Here is a 21,271-nt window from a genome sequence, read left to right on the forward strand (position 1 = left end):
TTATTGGGAGACTTGGGGGAATGCTGGGTGGAAGGAAATCTGTGGCTTCTCTTAGATTCCAGAACATTCTATCCCCGAAATATGAGGAAAATGTGTTTTTTTAGCCATCTTTTGAGGTTTACCTAGGATTCTGGGTAACAGGATCTGGTGAGAGCCCCACAACTCACCCCATCCTGGATTCCCCTTGGCATCTAGTTTTCAAAAATGCACAGGTTTGGTAGGTTTCCCTAGGTGCCAGCTGAGCTAGAGGCCACAATCCACAGCTAGGGACTTTGCAAAAACCAGCTCTGTTGGAAAATGTGATGTGTCCACGTTGTGTTTTGGGGCATTTCCTGTCACGGGCACTATGCCTACCCACACAAGTGAGGTAAAATTTTTATCGAGAGACTTGGGGGAACGCTGGGTAAAACTGTAAACTTTGCACTTGTATAGCGCACTACTCACCTGTTAGGGTCTCAAGGCACTGTACGCATACCACTGTGGAACCCCTCCTGGCTTTTCCCTGTGAGGCACCCACTCCTGGACAGCCCCAGCGTGAAGCCAGGCATCCAAGTACTGTGAGGGCCATTGTGGAGATTAAGCAAGCTATTGCCCAGAGTTACAGAGTGGGGCCCATCAATTAGATTAGGCACCGAGGCGAGAATTATGTGGTCCAAGGGAATTGAGCCTAAGACCCGCTGAGGTGGGAATTGAACCCTGGTCCCAGGCCAGATCTCTGCATCAGGGTCTGCCACTCTAACCATTGTGCCACACTTCTCCACTGTGGAAGAAAATTTGTGGCTCCTCTCAGATTCCTGAACTTTCTGTCACCGAAATGTGAGAGAAAAGGTGTTTTTTGGCCAAATTTTGAAGTTTGCCAAGGATTCTGGGTAACAGAACCTGGTGAGAACCCCACAAGTCACCCCATCTTGGATTGCCCTAGGTGTCTAGTTTTAAAAAATGCACAGGTTTGGTAGGTTTCCCTAGGTGCCTGCTGAGCTAGAGGTCGAAATCCACAGCTAGGCACTTTGCAAAAAATAGCTCTGTTTTCTTTGGGAAGATGTGATGTGTCCACGTTGTGTTTTGGGGCATTTCCTGTCACGGGCACCAGGCCTACTCACACAAGTGAGGTACCATTTTTATTTGGAGACTTGGGGGAATGCTGGGTGGAAGGACATTTCTGGCTCCTCTCAGATTCCAGAACTTTCTGTCACCGAAATGTGAGGAAAACGTGTTTTTTTAACCAAATTTTGAGATGTGCAAAGGATTCTGGGTAACAGAACCTGGTGTAAGAGCCCCACAAGTTACCCCATCTTGGATTCCCCTAGGTGTTTAGTTTTCTAAAAATGCACTGGTTTGGAAGGTATCCCTAGGTGCCAGCTGAGCTAGAGGTCAAAATCTACAGCTAGGCACTTTGCAAAAAACAGCTTTGTTTTCTTTTGGAAAATGTGATGTGTCCACGTTGTGTTTTGGGGCATTTCCTGTCACATGCACTAGGTCTACCCACACAAGTGAGGTACCATTTTTATTGGGAGACTTGGGGTACTGCTGGGTGGAAGGAAATTTGTGGCTTCTCTCAGATTCCAGAACTTTCTGTCACCGAAATGTGAGGAAAAAGTGTTTTTTTGGCCAACCTTTGAGGGTTGCAAAGGATTCTGGGTAACAGGACCTGATGAGAACCCCACAAGTCACCCCATCCTGGATTCCTCCAGTGTCGCGTTTTCAAAAATGCACAAGTTTGGTAGGTTTGCCTAGGTGCCGGCTGAGCTAGAGACCAAAATCCACAGCTAGGCACTTTGCAAAAAACAGCGCTGTTTTCTTTTGGAAAATGTGATGTGTTCACGTTGTGTTTTTGGGCATTTACTGATGCGGGCACTAGGCCTACCCACACAACTGAGGTACCATTTTTATTGGGAGACTTGGGGGAATGCTGGGTGGAAGGAAATCTGTGGCTTCTCTTAGATTTCAGAACATTCTATCACCGAAATATGAGGAAAATTTGTTTTTTTAGCCATCTTTTGAGGTTTGCCTAGGATTCTGGGTAACAGGATCTGGTGAGAGCCCCACAACTCACCCCATCCTGGATTCCCCTAGGCATCTAGTGTTCAAAAATGCACAGGTTTGGTAGGTCTCCCTAGGTGCCAGCTGAGCTAGAGGCCAAAATCCACAGCTAGGGACTTTGCAAAAACCAGCTCTGTTTTATGTTGGAAAATGTGATGTTTCCACGTTGTGTTTTGGGGCATTTCCTGTCACGGGCACTATGCCTACTCACACAAGTGAGGTACCATTTTTATTTGGAGACTTGGGGGAGTGCTGGGTGGAAGGAAATGTGTGGCTCCTCTCAGATTTCAGAACTTTTTGTCAGCGGAATGTGAGGAAAAGGTGTTTTTTTGGCCACATTTTGAGGTATGCAAGAGATTCTGGTTAACAGAACCTAGTGAGCGCCCCACACGTCACCCCATCCTGGATTCCCCTAGTGTCTAGTTTTAGAAAATGCACAGGTTTGGTAGGTTTCCATAGGTGCAGGCTCAGCTAGAGGCCAAAATCCACAGCTAGGCACTTTGCAAAAACATCTCTGTTTTCTTTGGAAAATGTGATGTCTCCACGTTGTGTTTTGGGGCATTTCCTGTCGCGGGCACTAGGCCTACCCACACAAGTGAGGTATAATTTTTATCGGGAGACTTGGGGGAACGCTAGGTTGAAGGAAATGTGTGGCTCCTCTCAGATTCCAGAACTTTCTGTCACCAAAATGTGAGGAAAAAGTGTGTTTTTGTCCACATTTTGAGGTTTGCAAAGGATTCTGGGTAACAGAACCTGGTGAGAGCACCACAGGTCACCCCATCTTGGATTCCCCTAGGTGTCTAGTTTTAAAAAATGCACAGGTTTGGTAGGTTTCCCTATGTGCCGGTTGAGCTAGAGGCCAAAATCCACAGCTAGGCACTTTTAAAAAAACATGTCTGTTTTTTGGGGGGAAATGTGATATGTCCACTTTATGTTTTAGGACATTTCCTGTCATGGGCACTGAGTCTACCCACACAAGTGGGGTACCATTGTTATCGGGACACTTAGGGGAACGCTGGGTGGAAGGAAATGTGTGGCTCCTCCCAAATTCCAGAACTTTCTGTCACCGAAATTTGAGGAAAAATGATTTTTGGGCCAAATTTGAGGTTTGCAAAGGATTCTGGGTAACAGAACCAGGTGAGCGCCCCATAAGTCACCCCATCCTGGATTTCCCTTGGTGTCTAATTTTCATTAATGCACAGGTTTGGTAGGTTTCCCTAGGTGACGGCTGAGCTAAAGGCCAAAATCTACAGCTAGGACTTTTAAAAAAACACGTCAGATTTCAATGTAAAAATGTGATGTGTCCATGTTGCGTTTACTGTCACAAGCACTAGGCCTACCCACACAAGTGAGGTCCCATTTTTATTGGGAGACTTGGGGGAACACAGAATAGAAGAACAAGTGTTATTACCCCTTGCCTTTCTCTACATTTCTTCCCTCCAAATGTAAGACAGTGTATAAAAAAGACATCTATTTATGAAATGCACTGTAATTCGCATATTAGTATGGGGACCCCAGAACTCAGAGATGTGCAAATAACCACTGCTTCTTAACACCTTATCTTGTGCCCATTTTGGAAATACAAAGTTTTCCTTGATACATATTTTTCACTCTTTATATTTCAGCAAATGAATTGCTGTATACCCGATATAGACTGAAAACCCATTGCAGGGTGCAGCTCATTTATTGGCTCTGGGTACCTAGGGTTCTTGTTGAACCCACAAGCCCTATATATTCCCGCAACCTGAAGAGTCCAGCAGACATAACAGTATATTGCTTTCAAAAATCTGACATTGCAGGAAAACGTTACAGAGTAAAACGTGGAGAGAAATGGCTGTATGTTTCACCTCAATTTCAATATTTATTTTATTTAAGTTGTTATTTTCTCTAGGAAATCGTGTAGGCTCTACACAAATGACCCCTTGGTAAATTCAGAACTTTGTCTACTTTTTATAAATGTTTAGTTTTCTGGGATTTAGCATTGGTTTTACACCCATTTCTGTCACTAACTGGAAGGGGGCTAAAAGCACAAAAAATAGTAAAAATGTGGTATGTCGCAGACAAATGCCAAAATTGTTATGAAAAATGCAGTTTTCTGATTCAAGTCTGCCTGTTTCTGAAAGATGGGAGGATGGTGATTTTAGCACTGCAAAACCTTTGTTGATGCCATTTGCAGGGACAGAACAACAAGCCTTCTTCTGCAGCCCTTTTCCCCATTTTTTTTTTTAAACAAAATTTTTGCTGTATTTTGGCTAATTTCTTGGTCTCCTCCAGGGGAACCCACAAACTCTGGGTACCTCTAGAATCCCTAGGATGTTGGATAAAAAGGAAGCAAATTTGGTTTGGGTAGCTTATGTGGACAAAAAGTTGGGACGCTCTAAGCGTGAACTGCCCCAAATAGCCAAAAAAGGCCTGGCACCTGAAGGGGACAAGGCCTGGCAATGAAAGGGTTAAAGGAAAACGGGATGCATTTGAAGGAAAAATGAAAAGTTTTCATTAAATTTTTTCAGAACAGGCAGTGGTCCGTGGAACCACTGCCTGCTCTGAAAAAATATTTTTGCATGCATTCACAAAGGGAAAGGGGTCCCCCTTGGGGATCCCATCCTGTTTGGAATGAGTTAGCACCAATTTGAAATTGGTGCTAACTGTGATTGTTTTGTGACCGTGTTCACTGTCACAGGACAATCATACATCGCATTGCAACTCACCATTAGGAAGGGAACGCCCCTTCCTAATTGCGACTCGCAAACCCTTTTTACGAATCGGTAAAGAGCTTACCGAATCGCAAAATTGGCCTTGTGCATTGCAAAATGCTTTTTGCTTGTCGCAAACAGCCTGATCCTGTGAATCAGGCCGTTTGCGACGAGAAAAAAGCTTTGTACATATGGCCCTTTGTCTCAAGCTTACTTTGCAGAGAGTGCAAAACCTCTGCTGTTCTGCCAGTATGCTAAGATGTGCCTTGATACTTAATTTATTTTTAGAAAAACTGGCACAGTCATGAATTTAATGGGATCCAGAATTAATCTTATTGTAAGATTTTAAACATAGATTACTGGTGGACTGTCTTGTCACTGTTGGAGTGCTCGTCTGGATTGCTCGTTTGTTATTATGACCACATGCAATGTTTGTTCCAAACTTTTATTACTCTTATAATTTTTTTCCCTGCCCATTTTAATTTTAAAGAAGTTGACTATTGTGCCACGGAGGTGTGCCCTGCTTTCACTGGTGCTGATTTTGCAACATTAACCTACTCATTACTCCTCTTGTCTCATTTAAGATGGTAGTATCATGATTGGCCCACACTACATTGACCCACATGACATATTTCACAACAACTATATTGTTCTAAATCTAAGCAATGTCTACTGTGTGAAAGATTTGAGACATAGAAAAGCTGCAATCTGAATCATGTACTTATTCAACTCAATTGATGACACTCTAATGTCGGCATTAGAAATGGTGTTTTTTTTGCCTGGGATATGCACCTAACCCAGGCAGAACTCACCACTCTAGTCATGGCAAGTAAGTTACACACCAAAGATAACCTGTGCTCACCCCCTGGTAGCTTGGCGTGAAGTAGTCAGGCTTATCCCTATAAGCAATGTGTAAAGGATTTGCACAACACACTCACCAGTAACACAATAAATACACCACAAAAGAGTCTTCACTCCAGATTATATAAAATATATTGTACTTTTAACATAGCCCAAAATGACATAATTCACAAATCCTGTGCACATTATGCAAATCCTGAGTCAGTACTCATTCCCTTGACAGTGTAAGAATCCTAATATCATATATCCTAACATCAGGGCATGAAATGTAGCAGCTAGTTTACAGCAAGACACATGAATCATCACATTAGTGCGAATAAGGCAATCGGTAATGGACAAGCCCAGCAAGTACACCACTCACTATAAACCTATAGGGCACAGGGCACCTGCGCTCCTATAACATGTGAGGCTGTAATCAGACAGAAACCGTAGGCCATAGGGGTACCTACATACCTACTATATGCAATACGATAGTTCCTAATTACAAAACGCCACTGGGCCTCCCCGAATGAGGTTGAGGGTTTTATATGGTGATCAGGACCTGCTTTGAAGTTTCACCTTTTTGCACAATTGTGGCGAATGCTCTCTCAGGTATCTCCCAATGCCGAGGGGAACCTCACTCCTTAGCTGATAGTGGGGAAGACCTTTGGTCCACCGCAGGCAGAGTTGAAGAATGGCAGCTGCCCGCACCAATAGTCCAGCTTTATGCAGTGGGGGGAGGCCTCCTTTGGTCCTCCCACCAGAAAAACAATTGAAGACTGCCAGCTTGCTGTGCCCCTACAGTGCAGCGGCTGTCAACGCCAACAGCCAAATGCAGGCACATGTGTGTCAGTCAAGCCACTCATGGGGACACCAATGAGCCACACTGGGCAGCAGCAGCAGCAGCTTCAAGAGAACTGCTGAGTCGGCTTCTGGCAGGTACAGGATGCTCCTGACCATGACCACGGGCATCTGGGTTAATCCACATAGTCGGCGCTCACCCCTGAGACTTTCAGTCATATGGGTGTGGGGGAATCAGGAACCAGCTCCTTGTTAGAAATCTGGTGCTCAAACAGCGCTGAAGGAAATCCAGCACTCACCCGCACTAGTGAAAGATAAGGCACACTCCAGGCACAAGATGTAGAGGTCCAGAGCACAACCAGAGCTCGCCAGGTGCAAGTGAGGGGATAATGCAGAATAAAGTGACTGCGGTCTGGACTCATAGACAGTTCTCAGTTAGTTTGTCCCAGGACAACACTTGGGGGCATCAAGGGCAGGCAGGCCAGTGCATGAAGCATATAGGCTGTATGGCGGTTCCTCCTGGCAGACCAGGAGTGCCTTTGGCAGAACAGGGTCCAGGAACAGCTGGCACAGGGCAACAAACAGAAAAGCAAATCAGAGAGTCCTTTAGGCCACCCGTAAGTAGCAGGCAGCAAGGCAACAGCAGAAGAGCAGTCCAGATGAGCCCTTTGAGCAGCATGGCAGTCCTACTGACAGAGGTTCAGTCCCAGTTGCAAAAGCGCTCCAAACACATGGGTCAGCACTGCTGTACTTATACATAAAAATGTTTTTGTGCAAGGGTGGGTGAACCCTTTCAAGTGTAACATAACCCCTTCCAACCCAGCCTTGGCTCCAGACATCAGTGGGGAGTAAATCAGCCCTTTGTGTGAGGGCAGGACACAACCGATTGTCATATAGGGTCTGAATGACTTCTCCCTCTCCCAGCCCAGGAAGACTATAAGTATGCAGATGGATGCTGATGTATCTATTGTCACACCCAGCCCCTCCTGTGTTGTGGCTGTCTGGAAAGTATGCACAAAGTGTAGCTGTCACTCTGCCCTAGACGTGGATTGGATTCAGGCAGCAAAGCACATAGAGTTATAGGCACAGAGAAATGCCCACTTTCTAAAAGTGCCATTTCTAAAATAGTATTGTAAAATCCAACTACACAAGGATTTCTCACTACCATTTCAAACATACCAAACATGCCCATGCTACTCCTTTCACATCAGAAATTACCACTTAAAAGTATATAAGGGAATTTCCAGTGCTAACCTATGAGAGGAGCAGCCCTCAAAGTAGTGAAACAAGAAATAGGTTGTTTGTAAATACGAGGACATGTAAAACATTAAAAGAACATGTCCTACCTTTTACATACATAGGACCCTGGGCCTACCTTAGGGGTGACTTAGGTATAGTAAAAGGGGAGTTTAGGCCTCGGCAAGTAGTTTAAAATGCCAAGCCAATGTGGCAGTAAAATGCAGGCACTGCAGTGGCAGGCCCGGAGACAGGTTTGAAAGGCTACTTCTGTGGGTTGCGCAATCTGCGCTGCAGGCCAACTAGTAGCATTTAATTTACAGGCCTTGGGTGTATGGTATACCACTTTGCAAGGGACTAATAGGTAAATGAATTATGCCAAGCAGGTGTAAGCCAATCATACCAAGTTTTAGGGGAGACAGCACATGCACTTTAGTACTGATTAGCAGTGGTAACGTGCCTAGAGTCCTAAAGTCAACAAAAAGGTCAGAAAAATAGGAGGAGGAAGGCAAAATGTTTGGGTATAACCCTGCAGAAAAGGCCATTGGCAATAGTTAGGTATTAATGAAACGGGATTTAGTAAAGACTTGGGATAACTTTTTCGCTGAAAAGATCAGCCATGCGTTTTGCCTCTAATCATTGGTTCAGAAATATTTTCTGATGTTGCTTTCATCAGGTTATCTACAGAATCACTGAGGACTATGCATTCTTGGCAAACCTGAACATTTAGAAACATTTGGGAAATAAAAAAAATATTCATGAATTTGCTTCATCAAAAGGATAGAACAGTTGGGTATTTTGTCAAGTTATAATTGCATAATATAGACCTGAAATAAAGTTATTCATATTTTTATGAATTTCTCTGTCTGTTAAAAATAATGGCCCTTTCCATGTTACACGTGGGAGAGTGAATAAATGAATTAATCAATGATCATTATCCAGAGCCCCAAGGGAATGATTTCGCATGTACCAGTGTGGTACTTCCAGCAGTCCCCACCTTCCCATAATTATTGGGTAGGTGGTGTGTGAGGCGCACCATTGTGCAGCTCAGCACAAACACCATTGTAAGTGCTGTGGCATCAGCACAAGGAAGAGTGGTGGAAGTGATTTGCTTATTACCACTGCCAGAAATAAGAAGATACTCTTGCTGTCTTAATAGGTTAAGAGTGCCTGCAAGGGCAGGCAAGTGATAGTGCCCATGGTGAGCAGAGTAGATCTGCTGTACAATTTTTTACGAGGGAGGGAACTGCACCAATCACCATTCACTAATGGAAGGAGCTGCATAGTGTTTCTGCTTGTCTCAAACAGCAGTCTTGTACCACACTGGAGTTAGAGAAGATTTACTTATTAAAATGTAATGTTCATTTGTGTATGTTTAATTTAGCATGACCAAGCCTCAGGATGATATAACTGGGCCTCAAATTGCCTGTAAAAGTAATGCTGTTTTATTCTTCATCTTTAAAGGCCTGCTAGAGATCTTTTCCATAAACAAGAAAATAGTCTAAATAGAATATGTTCTGTGGTTTAGCTTCTCATATGGTATATAACTTGGGCTTCAAAGGAAGCCATGTTACAGATGTTCTTGTAATGTTTGCAAAAAAACTCAAGGCTGTTGCTGCTTGCAGGCAGCAGGTCAGCACAGCAAAGCAGGATTCCAGCAGAGAGTAGTCCCTACCATCCTGCCAGGATGGTCCATCAAGTCACATCTAAGCTCACACTGTGTGGCTGTCTAGGAGGAATACATAAAGCCCAGCGTTCACCCACCCCACACATGAGATCAGAGACAGGCAGCAGGCAACAAATGTCTAAAGTAAGAAAATGCCAACTTTCTAAAAGTGGCATTTTCAGAATTGCAATTTAAAATCTGAATTCACTATAAGTAGGATTTTACATTTTTGATTTCAGAGACATCAATTTGAAGGAATTATCTCTTCCCATTTGAAAGTTATGCTTATAAAATGTAAATAGGCAACTCCAGTGTTATCCTGTAGGAGAGAAAGGCCTTGCAGTAGTGAAAATCAAATTAAGATTTTTTGAATACCAAGACATGTAAATACATTGCTCCCTGTCCTCTAGGCAGGCCTACTTTAGGGGTGACATATATGTATTAAAAGGGAAGGTTTGGGCCTAGCAAAAGGGTTAGTTTGTTGCGTGACATGGCAGTATAAAACTGCACACACAGACTCTGCAATGGCAGGCCTGAGCTATGGTTAGAAAGCTACTTAAGTGGGTGGCACACTCATTGCTGCAGGCCCACTAGTAGCATTTAACTTGCAGGCCCTGGGTACCTGCAGTATCACTTTACTAAGGACTTATGAGTAAATTAAATATGCCAATTGGGGATGAAACATTTATTACTGTGTTTAGGGAACAGAGTACAAACACTTTAGCACTTGTTAGCAGTGGTGAAGTCCAGAGTCGTAATACCAGCAAAAACAAGGTCAGAACAGAATGTGCAATAAAAGTAGGAAGACGTTTTATAGTGACAGTTATTGAATGAAAGTTGCACTTGTTATATTGAGGAATGGCCTGGCTTCCATTCAATCAGCAGTAGCTTAGCAAAGATGCAATGGGCCCAGATGGAAGCAAGGAAAATGCTCCCTTTGACTGCTGTAGGGTAGTAAAATGTAGCTATTACTTCAACAGGCCACAGATATCTCTGAGACCCGGTGCCACTGCACCTACTGCACTAATGTTAGTTAAACCTCTTTATATGCCCTGCCTCTCAGGTGTTCCTCTCTCTCTCATAGTTTATTGTTAGTTTGTAGGTGAAGGAATGATGAGCCTGTTTGCTTACCGGAAGTGACATTATACACACTTTGACCCCTTGCTTACACCATTGGTTTGAGCCCTAGTCCTTTGTCACACTCTTTTTAAACGTTTCCTGTTTGATTATGAGGGGTTAGGGAAGGCGCAAGGTGTGGCGCCTGCAGAAAGTAAATAGGGCTGGTAATGACGTTTTATTCCTGGGCTAAAGGATGTGAATCTGGGTGTAAACTGCTTGACATTGGAGCGTTCTGATTTGTACTGTATTGTTCTGAATTCTTCTAGGACTCATGTGTATTAACTGTGATTTTTTCTCTCATTGTTTTAGGACAGTTTCCCAGCTCGCTTCGGAGGAGTTCACTTTGTCAATCAACCCTGGTACATCCACGCCCTCTACACCATAATCAAACCGTTCCTCAAAGACAAGACAAGGAAAAGGGTAACTCAAAAAGCACCTTTTAAATCTATAGCCCTGATTTCTAAAAGGCAATCTTCCCATGCCGTGGCCTCTGTTGACAGATGAAGATATCCTAGAGCTTTATCTCGGTTGGAAGCCAACAAAGAGACTGATGGTTAATCGATACTGCAGCACAGCTGGGTTATTTTCAGATGCAGAGCCAGCTGCATTGGAAATCTTCCATCATTCACAAAAGCAGGCGCTTTGTGCTGTGCTCAGTCACGGCGGAGGGCTCCCGCAGGGCGCTAGATGTGCCTGTATGCTCGTGTAATTAAAGCATGCTTCACTTTTGGTGCTGGCTTTAACCCCCGTGGCCCGTGACCCATGCTCACGCCAATAATTGCTATCCTTGTTTTAATATGGTTCAGTGGTAAACAACAAGGAGGACGTCAGGCAGATACATTTAGAAAGCTGATTAAAATGTGGAGCATGCGTCCCCATTCACACCAGTGTTTACCTAGCCTTCCAAGGCATGCCTGGCCATTGGCTTAGGTAGGCAGTGCCCCCTGCAGGATCTGGTGAGCGGCCCTGACTCTTCCCTGGTCTTACAGATATTCACATTCATTAGGCTGAAAGTGGTCCTGCTGCAGGCTGCCGATCCCTCTTTGCCACAGAGGTTGCGGGGCCTGCGTTTAGTCTCTGTAGGTAGGGTTTAATATGTTGGATTAGGTATGCCCTAAAATGCCAAGTGCCTACTCCTAGACCTTTGACATTCTCAAATACATGGTCTTCCCCCTGCTGGTGCACTAGTAGAGCTAAGACAGTCAGATAACGGAGACCCATGACCTTCCAGCTCTCCTTGGCTTGTCCTCTGTGCAGGTTCACCTGTGACTGAACTTTGCACATAATGGAAGGGAGGGTAGAAGAGAGTAGTTCCTTGGATCCAGGGAAAAGCTACCACTCAAGACAGCATCGGGCATTTCAGCGTTCGTAAGAGGGATGGTTTGACCATGCAGCGTGGAGAAGGAGCCCGCTGGAGGACCACCACACCATTGCCCGGGCAGGTAAAAACCTGCCTCAAACTGTGATGCAGCCTCGGTTTGCCCACTCCCAAGCCGAGTTAATAGCTAAGTCCCCGATCTGTGTTGTGAAAAGTGGAATGTGGTGTGAATGGCTCATCCACTAATTAACACATCTTGTGATAATTAGGTGAGAAAACGGCACCTGTGATTTGCACCAATCTATTTACACACATGCATACACGACCCACACCTTTTACACTCAACACGCTCATTTATACTACACTCACAGTATTCACAATCACATAGAAACAAAAACAGGATCTGTACACACATCACAAACACGATTTGCACATATCATTCATATGCAGCCATGTTTGCACACACTATGGGCCTGATTCCAACTTTGGAGGACGGTGTTAAACCGTCCCAAAAGTGACGGATATACCACCTACCGTATTACGAGTTCCATAGGATATAATGGACTCGTAATACGGTAGGTGGTATATCCGCCACTTTTGGGCCGGTTTAACACCGTCCTCCAAAGTTGGAATCAGGCCCTATGTATTCAAACCCCCTGCACAATGCGAACTCACACTATTTATAATTACATCATTAAAAACACACCACTAGAATGCACAAATTATCCATACCATTCTACAAAAACATCACTCATAAACAGCTATAGTACACATATCGTTCAGCACATACTGGCCATTTACATGCCTTTCAGGCTAACACTGTTCATACACCTGAACCCCCCCTTCCTTTATAATTGGTTCTCTCAGGTCAAGAACAAGATGGACATAGCTCGTTGTGTTTTTAAAAAATAATATACGTTCTCGTTACTTATTCTCTGCTTTCTATAAAAACTAAATTCTAAGGCAAGCCCTCGTATCCCTCATCTAGGCTGTTTTTTCTTAAATGTGCCTTGCAAATTTACAATGGCTTGGACGTGTGGGGCGTAGGAGGGGGGGATATAAAAGAATCATTTGCCTTAGGATAGTGTAAATGTGTTTGAAATAATAAAACCATAGTTTCTTTAAAAATAAACATCTTTACTGCTGCTTTGTTTCTAACGATTCTAGAGATGGTCAGAGGCCTCCTCATGCGTAATTAGTTAAAACTGTCACTGGTGACAGGCAGCTATCACTACTGTCCACAAATGCCTCTCACCATAGCCTTTCCTCATAGGAGTCATTGGTAATTGCTCAGATCCTGTCTAGAATCAATTATGATAACAGACTCTGGCTCGTTTTTCATAATACTGCTTGAGCATACTGTGAAATCTACACAGAACAATAGCAAGGATGTACATGAAGGCCACCTCCCGAATCTTCCAAACATTACACCGGCCCTTGTCAGTGTCCTTTGACAGTCAGTGGATGCCTGAAGTCCCAGCATTCTTTAAAGTCAGACCTGGAGATAGAGCTTTCTTGGAACAGGAAGCTGTCTTGGGGAGTGTCATTACTTACTTACAATCGATTACTTAGAGTCCATTCTTCTTCGTTACAGTCATTACATCTGTGAGGCAAATTCACCTCCTCAGGCAGATATTTCATTGCCCTAGCTCCTCTGCCCCATCCCAGTCCATTGTCCTTTTGCACACCATGACACCCCAGTTTGGACTCAGTCATTGCAAATCAGTCTTGTCCCTGCTCCAATGGGAGCTGTCCAGCCCAAACTGCCAGGCCATTTCCTCTCTGAACTTGAACACTAGCAAACCTAGACTCGTTTTGCCATTTATTAGAGCTCGTCCATTGGATATAGCTTGGTTTTAGTGGCGCAGTGTACATAGGGCCTATGTCTCGGCATACTCATCCCACTTAGGACGTCACACTAAAGTATAGAAAAAAGGAATGGATGGAATGCTTGAATTAATTTCAGCCAGTTTTAACCTCTCTGGGCTTCTTGAACACTCTATATGCCGGGATCATCAAACAACTCACCGGAAGACTGCAAACCATCCAGAACTCAGCAGCAGTCATCCCTAGTTTCCCAGCCGGAACTCACATCACATCGCACCACACCACACCTCAGCGAGCTCGACTGGATCACACACAGCAGTGGTTTCTCTTAAGGGACATAGGCCCTACTGTCCTCTCTGCTCTGTACTATTTATTATATTACTTATTTAAAAAAAAAAAGAATACCTCATCCACTGCAGTGCTGTTTGGGCAGGGCATTGGTCTTACCCTATCTGGTTGGCAGGCTTGGGATAAGCTCAAGTGTGCATGTCGAGTTGTGTCCAGCCCGGCATGCGTACTTCTGCCCCTGGAACCTGTGGTGTGTTATGGAGCCAGGGGGAAGGCAGCGCTGCCACCTAGTCTCCCTCGGAGCGCTGGCTGCACCTGCTCCAACCAATCTTTGCAAGGCTCTCATGCTGTTTACTAATAAAAACAGCATGGTAGTAATAAAAGGATTGGCTATGATGTGATCACAACTTCTGTCAAAGCAGTGTGTGCGGGGTTAGGCATATTAAAGACCATGGCCAATCATTGTGTGGCTTTATTTGAAGCCATACAGTAATTGGTCATATTTCTGTCCTTTGCTCGTGAGGAAGAACTCTCCCCTGCAGCTCAGTCAGTCCGCCTAGGCAAGCATAGATGAAGAATGACCATCAAGTCAGATACCGAGGAGCTCAGCCAAGACTTGGGAGAACAGCAGCACGTATTAGATTGAACAGGGTCCAGTTTAAACAATATTTCAGTTGCCGACAACTTCCATACGAGCTGAGTCAGTTATTCACCCTCTGTTGGCCTACTGGACTGGGCACATTGTGAGTAGTATGGTTGACTAATTTTTAATTTCTTTCAGTATCTTGTACCTCTGTTTACAATACAGTCTAAAAACATAGTTCGACACTTGAGTGGAGGATGAAATTGTGGCACTCAGTCCCTTGCAAATACAAAAATATGAAGTGAAAAGTGTCAAAACAGCATTGTGCAATATTCACTTATCAAGTCTGTGTGACCCTAGCTAGTGTGTGTGAGGGTATATTCCTTTAAACCGCTGAGGGACTAAACTAGATGCAGTTGGGGTCTATCAGTCAGGGAAAGTTTATGTTAACTTCCCAGTTATTGGAGTCTGTCGCTGGATACCAAGGACGGAAATATTGTACGAATTGACACAAATGCAGACAGGCCATGCCCCTTCTTGCAAACAGAAGTGCTGTTATCCTTAAACCAGCAGTCTTGCCTAGGGCAAGAGTCAAACTACAACATGGCACCCAATGTGGGGCTCTGTGGCAAAGGATTAAGAGTCAGGACTCCCAATTTAAAAATATTTCCAGATTTCAGTGACCTGTCGCACCTGCTGTATCAGACATAGTCATGTCCACTAGTTATGCGGGTAATGTTCCACAACTTGCCAAATTAAAATACAAGTATGATGATCATGCACTGGGAACTCAGATTAATATTTTAACATTATGTTAACTATGTGTGTGCTTCCTCGATATGCAGCTATGCTCTAGGGCACCTTAACTTCCTGTAATTTCCTCATCTTTCTCTTCCTGTACTTTCCAATATTATATGATCTTACAAAATGAGTGGAACTCTAGTAATGGGTCCACTATGTTAAACTGATTGGTCCAGAAGCTCCTAGAGGTGAAGTGTTCTATAAATCTCATCAGAGCCTCAAACAAACAGCTATGAGATTCTGCAAGTTTGTATAGCCGCTATCTACAACCAAGTGTGCTGCTTATGTAAAAGTAAAATTAGCAGATTTTTCTTGCTTTATGGGTAGACCGAAGTTCTAATTACAGTTTCCCCATTTGTTGTAGGACCCCCTCTAACGTAGGAACCATTTTCAGGTTGATCAGGGTCACTTACTCCAGTAAACCCATTGTTTAATTCATGCCCCACCACTTTCAAACTCCACCAGCCGCCACTGATCACACACACATTCAAGTCACTACACAATTTAGGCTTAACCTACCTGAACAATTGCCAATCACCCCAACACCTTCATTCCGCAGGACTCCTACTTGTAGACATCCCATGCATAAACAGGACCAGACCAGGAGGAGGAGCATCATCATACATTGCCCCTTAGGCATGGAACAACTCACTATTCCACATCAGAGCCTCCTCTTCTCTTCTTGAATTCTGCAAGAAACTGAAGACCTAGCTAGTCAATTAACTAACCTACCAGAGGTAGAGCTAGATGAACACACCTGCTCAGCTCCAGGATACCCTTGTGGGCGATAGTGCTCTTTACAAATGTACATAACATAACATCCCAGTCCATTGTTATTTTGCACACTATGCCATCTCACTTTGGACTTAGCCATATGCAAATCAGTCTTCACTCTGCTGCAGTGGGGACAATGCAGCCCAAACTGCCAGGCCAGGTTCTCCCTGAACAGAAACATAAGCAACCCAAGACTGGTTTCACCATTGTTAGGGCTCCTCAGTCAGGTATAGCTTGGTTCCAGTGGCACAGTGTGCTCAGGATGCACTTCTAGGCATACTCGTCCCACTTAGTGAGCCACACTGGAGTTTACAAAAAACTGATGAGACCTATTGGAGGGTGAAACCATTCTTAGGTTGCTTGTGTTCCAATTCACGGAAGACCTGAACTGACAGTTCGAGTTGGACCATTCCCATTGGACCTGGGTCAAGACTGATTTGCATATGGCTGGTTCAAATCTGAGGTGGCATGGTGGGAAAAAAACAATGGACTAGGTTGGGCCACACATTTCATTAAACCAAAATGCCACAAAGTACATAACAAAGCCAATCTTGCGCTAAAAATAAAACCACATCAAATGTGTCGCCAAATCCTAGTGAATAAAAAATTGGCACAAATGTGGGTTGAAACATGCCATCGCGGTAGATTGCTAACCCACAGGCCATCCTCCCAGAGGCTGGAATCTAGGTACTTAGCTCTCAATTAGGACAGCCAGTACAATATCAGAGAAGCCGAGGGATCTGGGGGGCCTACCACAATCCAGCTATTTTTACTTACTGTGAGAAGGTAGCCTCTTTCTAGCATTGTTACCCCCACTTTTGGCCTGTTTGTGAGTATATGTCAGTGTGTTTTTACTGTCTCACTGGGATCCTGCTAGCCAGGACCCCAGTGCTCATAGTAAAAACCTTATTTGTCAGTGTGTTTTGCCTGTCTCACTGGGGGGACCCTGCTGCTCATAGTTTGTGGCCTAAATGTGTATGCCTGTGTAGTGCCTAACTGTGTCACTGAGGCTCTGCTAATCAGAACCTCAGTGCTAATGCTCTCTCTGCCTTTAAATTTGTCACTATAGGCTAGTGACTACATTTACCAATTTCAATTGGCATACTGGAACACCCTTATAATTCCCTAGTATATGGTACCTAGGTACCCAGGGTATTGGGGCTCCAAGAGATCCATATGGGCTGCAGCATTTCTTTTGCCACCCATAGGGAGCTCAGACAAACCTTTACTCAGGACTGCCATTGCGGCCTAAGTGAAATAACGCACACGTTATTTCACAGCCATTTTCACTGCACTTAAGTAACTTATAAGTCACCTGTTTGTCTACCCTTCACTTGCTGAAGGTTAGGTGCAAAGTTACTAAGTGTGAGGGCACCCTTGCACTAGCAAAGGTGCCCCCGCATAGTTCAGGGTAATTTCCCTGGACTTTGTGAGTGCAGGGACACCATTACAAGCGTGCACTACATATAGTTCAATACCTATATGTAGCTTCACAATGGTAACTCCAAATATGGCCATGTAACATGTCTAAGATCATGGAATTGTTCCCCCATGCCAAATCTGGTATTGGTGAGCCAATTCCACGCATCCTGTGGGCTCCACTATGGACCCCCAGTACTGCCAAGCCAGCTCTCTGGGGTTTTCTCTGCAGCTACAGCTGCTGCCACCCCACAAACAGGGTTCTGCCCTCCTGGGGTCTGGGCACACCAGTCCCAGGAAGGCAGAACAAAGCATTTCCTCTGAGAGCATGGTGTTACACCCTCTCTCTTTGGAAATAGGTGTTAAAGGCTGGGAAGGGGTAGCCTCTCTCAGCCTTTGGAAATGCTTTGAAGGGCACAGATGGTGGCCTCCTTGCATAAGCCAGTCTACACCGGTTTAGGGAACCACCAGTCTCTGCTCTGGCACGAAACTGGACAAAGGAAAGGGGAGTGACCACTACCCTGTCCATCACCACCCCAGGGGTGGTGCCCAGAGCTCCTCCAGTGTGTCTCAGACCTCTGCCATCTTGTTCCCAGAGGTGTGGGGGCACTCTGGAGGCCTCTGAGTGGCCAGTGCTAGCAGGTGATATCAGAGACCCCTCCTGATAGGTGCATACCTGACTAGGTGGCCAATCCTCCTCCGAGGGCTCTTTAGGGTCCTCCAGTGGGCTTTTCCTCAGATAACGACTTGCAAGAATTCACCAGAGTTCCTCTGCACCTCTCTCTTCAACTTCTGCCAAGGATCGACCGCTGACTGCTCCAGGATGCCTGCAAAACTGCAACAAAGTAGCAAGAAGACTGCCAGTGACATTGTAGCGCCTAATCCTGCCAGCTTTCTCGACTGTTTCCTGGTGGTGAATGCTTTGGGGGCTGCCTGCCTTCATCCTGCACTGGAAGCCACGAAGAAATCTCCTGTGTGTCGATGGAATCTTCCCCCTGCTTCGGAAGGCACCAAACTTTAGCTTCACCGGAACTCTGGGACCCGTCTCATCCTGACAAGCGTGGCCCCTGGAACACAGGTGGTGGACCCAAGTGACCTAGACTGTCCAGTGGTCCAACTGTCCAACTGTCCAAATTTAGAGGAGGTAAGTCCTTGCCTCCGATTTCCAGACAGTAATCCTGTGCACAACGTGATCTGCAGCTACAAGGGCTTCTGTGCACATTTCCAAGAAATCCTGCATGCACAGCTGAGCCTAGGTCCCCAGCACTCTGTCCTACGATGCTGAGCTCCCTGAGTTGATCTCCGCTGTCGAGGGACCTCTTTTTGCAGTGTTGAGATGACCACCATCTTCATACTTCTTGAACCTGTGTTCAAGGACTTCTGTGGGTGCTTCCTGCTTGTGCGTGGGCACTCTACGTTGCTGAAGGCCCCCTCTGTCTCCTCACCCACGTGGCGACATCCTGATCCTTCCTAGGCCTGGGCAGCACCCTTTTTCTCCTACAGTGACTCTTGCAGCTAGCAAGGCTTGTTTGCAGTATTTTGCCAAGGCAACAACTCTGCATCCTCCAGCACGCCGTGGGACATCTTCTGCACAAAGGAGAAGTTCCTAGCACCTTTCGTTGTTGCAGAATCTTCAGCTTCTTCCATCCAGAGGCAGCCATTTTGCACCTTCATCCAGGGTTTAGTGGGCTCCTGCCCCCCCCCCCAGATACTTTTGCGACTTTTGGACTTGGTCTCCTTCCTTTGCAGGTCCTATGGTCCAGGAATCCGTCTTCAGTGCTTTGCAGTCTGTTGTGGTCTTTGCAAAATCCCTTATAACGACTTTAGTGTGTTTCTGGGGAAATAGTAGTACTTTACTCCTACTTTCCAGGGTCTTGGGGTGCGGTATCTTGGACACCCTTAGTGTTTTCTTACACTCCCAGCGACCCTCTACACACTACATTAGCCTAGGGGTCCATTCGTGGTCCGCATTTCACTTTCTTAGTATATGGTTTGTGTTGCCCCTAGGCCTATTGCATCCTATTGTATTCTACAGTGTTTGCACGACTTCTGATTGTGTTACTTACCTGATTTGTTTTTTTGTGTATATTTTGTGTATTTTACTTACCTCCTAAGGGTGTATATCCTCTGAGATATTTTTGTCACATTGTCACTAAAATAAAGTACCTTTATTGTTAGTAACTCTGAGTATTGTCTTTCTAATAATATAGTACCTATATGATATAAGTGGTATAGTAGGAGCTTTGCATGTCTCCTAGTTCAGCCTTGGCTGCTCTGCTATAGCTACCTCTATCAGCCTAAGCTGCTAGAACACTACTAATCTACTAATAAGGGATAACTGGACCTGACACAAGTTGTAAGTACAATTGGTACCCACTATAAGCCAGGCCAGCCTCCTACACTTACCAAAGCATGTGATGAAGGGCCCCATTTTCCTTAATTACATTGTAAACCATAGCAACCTTGCTGCACTATTTCCCACATCATCACCATCATAAACTGAGGGGAATAACAGGCCATCAACTGCAAGGATACAATGAGAATACTCTAGTCAGACCTATGAACTCGCTACTATTGACCTAGAAAATAATTTAACTTTTTACTCATGAATTAAACAGCAGATTACAGGCACTGGGTGACAATAGGAATCAAAGTTTGAGAGTCATAGACCAATAAGCCAACAATGAAGCTCAGCCAAATTCTTCTGAAAGCTGGTCACAGTCCCTGAAGTAGAAAGATGCTGCACATATTGTTATGCTCTAACAAGGTCACAAGGAAGTACCCAGAAGTTAGAGTTTCACTGGCTCACTCAGCACATTGATCCCCAGATGAATCAAACCTATCTGCAATATCCCAGATTGTTGGGACAAGAATGTCCCCATCAGAGTGAGCAATTGCATACCCCTGTCCTCAGTACTGGGCTGTGTGTGAAACTGGTATCCTGACTTTTATTTTAGTTCTGACATCACACCAATCTGGTATGTGCAGATAACCTACAAATATATGACAATGTTAATTACAGTCCAATGCATGACAAATACTTCAATAAAACCTACTGAGACTCATAAAAATACATATCTCTAGGTCCTTACAGGGTTTTGACACATACTCTATACTAAGGCTTCTTGGTTCCTTTTAAACAATCCTAACACACATCAATTGTCAGAAAATCTTGTTTGTCTGTCTTGCAGCCTTCCTCTCAGCCTTTCAATAGAACTGATAACCCAGAGGCAACACATGTTTCCTTCTAGCAGGGTTTTTCCTCAGGCCAAAACTTTAATTTGCCTTAGTTTCCTTCCATGATATCAGTACTAGGCCACTATCAATAGGTGCACATTTACCTCAGAACTCATTCTCACCCCCTTACTTTCTTGAAGTTCACAGAATTTACTGTTGCAGAAGTTCATTAATCTGGAAAAACTGTGCCTCCTCTATCTCTGAAAGGCTTCCAAATAGTCAGTGCACCTAAGAACCCCTTTCAGGTCGAGACCTCCCCAATCTTGGTATTCAGGCTTGTTCTTTTCCTCTGGATGCAAGGTTTGTCCAGCATACTCCAGAACTGCAGTCTTCCTCCCTCATGGACTGTATTGACCCAGCGGTTGGAAATGGATAGTGTCCTCCTTTAAATAGCAGTGACCCACCCAACGTAAATGTCAATCATGAGGGAGCCACAAAACTCAGACAGGAATCTCAAGGAAAAAACAAATGGGATCAATACAATCATTGTTCCAACCAATACAATCATTGAATCTCACCTACATTAACTTAACTCTTACATTGGGGAATATGCTTCAGGCTGCAGTGTCACCTCTGGCAGTGCAACTAGAGGCTTACCCTATTCTCTGCCCCAATCACATGAGGACCAC

The 21,271-nt window shown here is 44.7% G+C and overlaps 1 protein-coding gene across 2 annotated transcripts in view; it reads left to right on the top strand.

Annotated features, from left to right (window-relative positions):
- The window catches only part of CLVS1 (clavesin 1), a 553,645-nt gene that overhangs the window by 364,602 nt on the left and 167,772 nt on the right, over positions 1–21,271 (top strand). For both annotated transcript variants that reach the window (XM_069220238.1, XM_069220237.1), the window contains exon 4: positions 10,705–10,815. In XM_069220238.1, coding sequence (XP_069076339.1) covers positions 10,705–10,815 — 111 coding nt within the window. The remainder of the gene's footprint in view (positions 1–10,704; positions 10,816–21,271) is intronic.

This window comes from Pleurodeles waltl, chromosome 2_2, assembly GCF_031143425.1.
Source record: "Pleurodeles waltl isolate 20211129_DDA chromosome 2_2, aPleWal1.hap1.20221129, whole genome shotgun sequence".
Taxonomy (NCBI): domain Eukaryota; kingdom Metazoa; phylum Chordata; class Amphibia; order Caudata; family Salamandridae; genus Pleurodeles; species Pleurodeles waltl.